This window comes from Saccoglossus kowalevskii, chromosome 8 (genome assembly GCF_978046115.1).
Source record: "Saccoglossus kowalevskii chromosome 8, keSacKowa6.1, whole genome shotgun sequence".
In the NCBI taxonomy this organism is placed as follows: domain Eukaryota; kingdom Metazoa; phylum Hemichordata; class Enteropneusta; family Harrimaniidae; genus Saccoglossus; species Saccoglossus kowalevskii.
Window position 1 is genome coordinate 9037090 of NC_140648.1, and position 8106 is coordinate 9045195.

General features: G+C 36.8%; 1 protein-coding gene across 1 annotated transcript; it reads left to right on the top strand.

Moving 5' to 3' along the window:
• Nucleotides 1-404: 404 nt before the first annotated feature.
• LOC100373937 (ATP synthase peripheral stalk subunit d, mitochondrial-like) lies at nucleotides 405-7566 on the top strand. Its single transcript, XM_002739919.4, has 5 exons — nucleotides 405-591; nucleotides 2645-2741; nucleotides 3017-3088; nucleotides 6740-6802; nucleotides 7295-7566. The coding sequence occupies exons 1-5, from the start codon at nucleotides 470-472 to the stop codon at nucleotides 7421-7423; spliced, it is 483 nt and encodes a 160-aa protein (XP_002739965.1). The 5' UTR covers nucleotides 405-469; the 3' UTR covers nucleotides 7424-7566.
• Nucleotides 7567-8106: the final 540 nt, after the last annotated feature.

Sequence of the window (8106 nt, forward strand, 5' to 3'; positions counted from 1 at the left end):
AACATAAATTTTAGCAAATAATTTTGGCGATATTTTTTACAATAACTTGTTCAATGTATTTATTTTATATATAGTATTTTTGTATAATTTATTTTAATGATCGTTAACAATAAATCAATAAAGTATGTAAGATGTTGGGAACGAGGAAGATTATTAAATAGCGCCACCAAGAGACATAATCGTTGACAACTTTTTACCATATTCGTCAGTTGCTTTGTATAACCACAATTCATGTTTGTCATATGTATTTTTATGTAACTCGCATCACTATTAATATACTTAAAAAAAATATACATAGTATAGTGGTTTATGACCATATAAAGTTGTTTATACGGATATTATTTGTATATATTCAATTTATCAAACTAATAACGATAGCGCATAGGGTCAGCGGTAAACTATCTGACCTCCGCCATTTTGTTCACCCGGCGAGTGTGTTGGAAAATCTCGTATTGTAAATTATTGAAACATGGCAGCCCGACGTGTGGGCCAGAAATTCGTTGACTTCGCTGCATTTGCGGAGAGAGTGCCACCCAACCAACGAGCACAATTTCTCGCACTGAAGAGCAAGTCAGAAGCCATTAAAGCAAAGTAAGTAAATCAAGTGTCGAACGTCTACGTGCAACTTGTAGAAGCCGGCTTCATGTACATTCTATACGGTACCGGTGGTACAATTTTTTCACACTATACGATCGCACGTATCAAAATTAGATATTAATAAATAAAGCTTAGATTTCCATATAAATTTGGAAAACTATACGATAATAATTACCGGTAATATAACTAGCTGCGATGCTAATAATATCCCTATCGTCATTCACTCAATCTAAAAGTCAACCCTAATAGTTGTGAACTGTGTGAAAGTGAACATAGTGATTAACATTTTTACAACCAATCAATAACGTGTTTTTCCAGAGAGCATCCAGCCTAGATTTGAAACAGTTCAGCAGTGGAGCAGAAACAATGCCTTGTTGTGAAGGGCATTAAATGGTATATTATATAAGTGTACATAATAGTCCTGTCTTAGGAATGCCATTTTTAATGAGTGCATTATTTTAGGATAATGTTTTTGGGAGAAATTAGGGTTAGTGTTTAGAGTAGGTAAGGGGTCTATATATAATTTTGCCATTATTTAAACCAAAGACATTGCTAAAATGACTATTCAGCTTTTTATTCGAAATGGCGATGTTAACGAAACTCTAAACATCTCAACAACAATTCAATAGTAAAAACAGTGTTTACAGAGCTCAAGTTTGCAGTAAATTTATTATTTATGGCCTCTGGTACTAGTGATATTCGTCTCTGGGTAGCCATAGACAATCAATCAGGACAGTGTGGGTAGCTTTCCAGTATAAGTAAAGTTGCTCATATCTGAGATCATCAGGGCGCTTTGCACATTATCAACAAAATCATATCACATTGATGATACATTAGCAATAAAATTGTATTGTTGGCAAACTTTTGTTTGTATATGTTAATAATAATTTATTCACTTGTATTGCACTTTACAAACCTGATTGATCAAAAACAGTAATCAAGTACAAGAGAATTTTGACAGAGAGCCACTCTCTGATTTTAGATGATATTATTCATACTTAAAAGAATGCCAATTTACAACCAAAATTTACAAACAAAAGAGAAGCCATAGACAAATGGTTGTTAAAAATCACGTAGAAATTACATACATTATCACTGAACTGCTGTTCACATTAACAGAACTGATTTAATTAGCAACATTTGCTATTGATTATTAAAATATCTGTTTTATCTGGATTTAGTTGAAGCATAGAAATTAATGTTGTACTGTAATAGATACATGTACGATAGCTTAAGCTAGAATATCCACATCGCCAATAGCCATGCTGGAATTGGGTTGACTTCTTTGGGACTATAAACCAGAGGTAGATATGAGGTTAGAAATTAGCTTTGTAAATTCATAGCGCCAGTTTGTTTTATAGAGTCCTGGTCATGGCATTCATAACAGATTCTACCAATGGGAGAACTTCTACACAGAAGAACTTTGATTTGGGACAACTACTCCAGATCCTATGCATGAGAATTAGATCACTGTGTGAACTAGGTCACTTGTACTATACAGTGGCAGAGAAAATATGTTTCAACAATTACTGCTTTAACTTTTAGCATATATACATGTATTATTGTAAAATCAATTTTTTTCCTGCATTATTTCAGTCTCCTTTAGCATCTTTTTTTGTGCCAAGCTCAGTAGCGATGTTGTCCAACTATTGCTAATAGAATTGATCGTCATTATAATGCCATTCTTAATCCCACAAGACACAAGAGAAAAATTTGAAATGTCAATCTATTTAATTAGTTTTGTAATCTATGAAATCATTGGTTTACCAAGTTTAATGTAATGGTGTCTGTTGTCCAAGACACTACCTTAAATGTAATCATTTTTATACTAGTATAAGGTGACTGATAAGTCTACTGGGCTAGGCAGTTCTTTGAGCTGCAGGTCACTATAATAAATTACTTACTTATAGTGCTGTGTAACCCACTAACCTAAGTAACATAGTCGGTTCATACATGTACATGTATGCCAGTACTGTAGTGACCTGTGACAATATTTATTGAATTAGTTCTGAATTCTCTTTATGTTCATTTGAATATTTTTTATTAGATTTACTGCGCTTCCTGAAAAACCCAAAGCTATTGACTGGGCTTATTACAGAAAAAGGGTGCCAGTTGCTGGCCTTGTCGATAAATTTGAAAAACAAGTAAGTGCTGGTTTTGAAGTTATTTTACTTAATTTCTGTCATTCATTGCTGTAAGTAAGTGAGTATTTATTTTAATCACATGAGAAACAAACATGTGTGTGTGTCACTTTCCATAGCTCAATTCATTAACAGAAACTCACCAATTTGACTTGTCAGTAGGCCAACCACTAAAACTGTTTTCAGTCACACTACCATTCTCTGTTGATTTTCAATAGCAGTACCAATAAGTTCACACAAAATCATTTACCATGTTTTATTCATCAATCCTATTTCAGTACAGCGCAGTGAATGTTCCATATCCGAAGGATACAGCTACTGCAGCAGTAGAAGAACAAGAGAAACAGATGGTATGTATCCATGTTCAAAGTACAGTAGAACATCGATTATCCGGACGTCGATTATCTGAAATGTTCGGTTATCCGAACCTACTGTGTGTCCCCCAAAGTTTGTATGCAGGTCTGGCTGTGTTCCGTGTAATACGAAAGTCAACTGTGAACAATAAATACTACAGTCGTCTTGTGTAATTTCCTGGTGCAATACTTTCACTAAAGCTGTTATCAACATGTAATCCGACGTCTTTCACGTGTACGTTCATTGTTTACAGTGTCTGCGCAAACAATGAAACGAATTACAGTATCCAATAATTTCCTAAATTCAGACAAGCCTATTATGCCACACCAGTGTTCCACTGTAAATAAAAAAATGTCCTAAAAACACAAACTTCATCAAATGTCTTCTTCACTGTTTACAGTCAGATCCTTAACTTTACCAAGTTGTAAGTCACCGCAGTTCGGATACGTTTCTCGGGAAAATTGTACGGGGTTCCATTACCGTCAAAGAAACGCGGCCATGAGCCGATCCCATGTTTTTTCCGATTTTTAATTTTAATGTCCAGTATCAGAAGTCACATCCTTTTCGGAATAAAAAAAGAAAGAAAATAACTGGCATGTCTTGCCACAGAAGTGACACCAGTTTAATAGTGCAGTGAAAAAGAGAGACGAAACGACAATCCCTTGGTGTGCCTCTTTGATGGTTTATCAGCAGACAACGGCAACCAATGACCACAGTCGGCGGGCAGTTTGATGGTTCACAGCGTCAAAGTGTTTACGTCCGATGATCACAGTAGCCAACCTGAATTTTTACAACAATTTATTATGTCAATCGTTCTAGGTGTTAAAAACTTTGCTGAATCCAATAAAATCTTGTAGCAGTTTACCATTCGAAAATCCCTGAGCAATCTGGTAACATCGAGCCGATCTATACACAGCGAATACGAAGCGATCTTTCACCTGTTTACTTTATCAGCATCTTTTATCTAGCGTTGGCATGGCTACCCCCAGTGAAATGCAAACGCAGTGTGCTTGATTTGGACGTGAAGGTGTCAATTATAAATCGACTAGAACGTGGCGAAACCGCAAGCAATCTATCTACCGAGTATGGTGTTGGTAAATCGACGATATCCGATATCAAGGCAAAACAAAAGCTGCTGTATTTTTTCAGTAAAATGGATTCAAGTGCAGGACTGAAACGAAAGATAACGAAAACAGCCTATGACGATCGTTCAGAGAAATCCGTCTTCACTTGGTTCCGGGACTTGGTTTTCCCAAGAAAGGAGCAAAGGAACTTTATTATCGCTACATTTTACGGACATTTTGAAACATTTTTTAATATTCCAGCACGCAACATTTTTATTACAAATGTACATTACTGATTAAATAAAAATGTTTTTAATGACGTACTCTACATGTACTATTGTTTGATTTCATTACAGTCATGTGCGTTAGAATTTGTGTGTACATGAGCCTGTAAATATGAGCACGCCCACACAAGATCGCATATCCGAACTGTTTGCATAACCGAACAAAAAGCATGTCCCCCTAACAGTCCGGATAATCAACGTTCTACTGTATGAAATATTCAATAGATGTTTACAACCAGCCATTCACATTGATCATTTCACTGGAGTGCTTGAGACAGGAAGTCACATTACTCATCTCCCTGGAATTTTTGAGACAGGAAGTCACATTACTCATCTCCCTGGAATTTTTGAGACAGGAAGTCACTTTACTCATCTCCCTGGAGTTTTTGAGTCAGGGAGTCACATTACTCATCTCACTGGAGTCTATGAGACAGGGGGTCAGATTGATCATTTCACTGGAGTTTTTGAGACATGGAGTCACATTACTCATCTCCCTGGAGTTTTTGAGACAGGGAATCGCATTACTTATCTCACTGTAGTCTATGAGACGGGGAGTCGTATTACTCATCTCAGTGGAGTCTGTGAGACAGGGAGTCGCATTACTCGTCTCAGTGGAGTCTGTGAGACAGGGAGTCGCATTACTCATCTCAGTGGAGTCTGTGAAACAGGGAGTCGCATCACTCATCTCAGTGGAGTCCGACACAGGGAGTCGCATTACTCATTCATCTCAGTGGAGTCCGACACAAGGAGTCGCATTACTCATCTCAGTGGAGTCCGACACAGGGAGTCGCATTACTCATCTCAGTGGAGTCCGACACAGGGAGTCGCATTACTCATCTCAGTGGAGTCCGACACAGGGAGTCACATTACTCATCTCCCTGGAGTCCTTGAGACAGGGAGTCACATTACTCATCTCCCTGGAGTCTTTGAGACAGGGAGTCACATTACTCATCTCAGTGGAGTCTTTGAGACAGGGAGTCACATTACTCATCTCAGTGGAGTCCTTGAGACAGGGAGTTAGATTGATCATTTCACTGGGGTCTAGGCTAATTTGAATCTGTATAGTTTGTTTTGTCAAACAAATAATAAATAAGACTTTCTGATATAATCCAATATCTCGGTACTACTTTGTGTCAGTTCTTTTTTACCTGTCTGATAAAACATCATGGAATAGAATGTAAATGTTTTCTGTATTAAGACAATCCCCAAAATGCTGTGTTCAAATGCATGTACATGTATTTATACTATCTATTGTTAGTCCCCGTTCGGACGTAGTCCGAAAACGGGACTTGTGTTTTGCCCTGTGTGCGTCCGTGATCACCTCTATCTCGAACATGCAAGGACCGATTAAGTTCAAACTTCACTCATACATGACACATTATATGGGACATATGCACATGCATTTTTTTCATGATCCGATTAACGATAGCCGAATAGCGGCCATTTTAAGGCCGAAAATGCATCAAAATCGCACATTTTCACCATTCCGGACCCGGATCTCAGTTATACATGGACGGATTTCGTTCAAATTTGGTACATACATTAAACATAATAGGACCTTGATGCACGTCATTTTTTTTTTCGGATCAAGTTCGAAATGGCCGACTGGCGGCCATTTTGTTTTAAAGAATTCAGTTCTGGATCCGTATCCGAGACATGTCTGGATTGATCAAGTTCAAACTTCACACACACAAGGTACATCATATCACAAATATGTATGTGCATTTGTTTCATGATCCCATTAAGGATAGCCAAATGGCGGCCGCTTTAAGGCCGAAAATGCATTGAAATCGCACATTTTCACCATTCCGGACCCGTATCTCAGTTATGCATGGACGGATTTCGTTCAAATTTGGTACTTACATTAAACATAATAGGACCTTGATGCACGTCATTTTTTTTTCCTGGATCAAGTTCAAAATGGCCGACTGGCGGCCATTTTCTTAAAGAATTCAGTTCTGGATCCATATCCAAGACATGTCTGGATTGATCGAGTTCAAACTTCACACACACATGGTACATCATGTCACAAATAGATATGTGCATTTGTTTCATGATCCGCTTAACAATAGCTGAATGATGGCCATTTTAAGACCGAAAATGCATTAAAATCACGTATTTTCACAATTCCGGAACCAGATCTCAGTCAGGCATGGATGGATTTTGTTCAGATTTAGTACAATGTGTTGTACATATGCAGGTGCATTTCGGTCATGATCTGCTTTGAATGTATATGTCACTCAAATATGAACGGAACGGGGACGTGTCATTGACAATGACTTGTTATATCTACTTCTAGGACAAACTTGCAGCGGATTTCAAAGTAGAATCAGAGAAACGTATTGCTGAATATGAGAAAGAGGTATGACTACTTTATAGCAAGTAAAATGTTTTCTTTTCAGAAAGCAGTAAAATATGCACTTAATGTATTTAGTTGTATGCTGGACCAATGTGTTGCATATTGTTAACATTTCATTTGAAAAATGCTCCTATATATAGCATGGAACAATATACACAGCACAGTCTGTTTAATTTTGCCTTATCCAAGTAAAAATGTAATTATCCCAGATTACTTATTACTTATTATAAAGCTTTATTCCTGAATTACTGTGGTATGTAGAGCACTATTTAAAAGCATTGGCAAATGGAATTCAAACCTTCAAATGAAAAGCCGAAACTCTCTGAAAATCATGTAATTTAAATTTTTAGTACATATTTTTCATTATTAGGGCCACGAAATATTTCACATAATAGTCCAGACAACCCCAAAAAAGCTTTGATTGTCTTAGAGTGCAATTTTAATAAAACCTGAATGTTTATATGCAATCTTATTAAGTTATCTTTGTATTGACAGCTGGCTCAGTGGACTACTATGATACCATTTGAAGACATGACTAAAGAAGAGTTTGCTGAGACCTTCCCAGAAACTCTTGAACAGAGAAAGAAATATCCTCACTGGCCACATTACCCATACTGGGAATAATACCCGATTGATGTTTTAAAAATGGTGTTTGAATTCTCAAGTTTGTCTCTAATAATTGAACCTTAGGCCATTTGAGAGGTTTGTGGTGTTGTACATGTAATATGTTTTAATGGCATAATAAATGCATTTGTTGAAATCCTTAAGTTTTCATGTTTCACTAAGGATGCCAGAAACTTTGTATAAATGTCAAAACAGGGACTTGTGGATTGCCCAAACTAACTTTAACAGAATGAACTAACTCGTCTCACAGCTCCATAAGTTACCGGTAATCAAACAATCTTCTACCTCTGTTTCAAATACGAGGAATCATCGATTGATATCGATTCATAAAGGATATATCATGCACACCCTGTAATTTTATTTGTTTCGAAGCCTAGAGAAAGAAAAGACTTGTAAATTTATCATACTTACTGCACAGTAAGTTCAGCTGGTGCTTTTAAATTAAATTGGAGAGGAGTCAAGCTTCTTCCTAAGTTATTGAAAAAAAATATGGCTAAGGATTGGGTTCAAACTTGCACTACGTCCTCTGCCATCTGAGCTATTATGGATTCTGATGGGGGTACAAATGCACTTTTGTATTCATGAAAATTTAGAGGAGCTGCTCAGCTAGCCCACTTGTTTATTAGTCACTCCAATTACTTGCATTGTATACACTTTACACGGTTTATTAAAGTTAGATATTT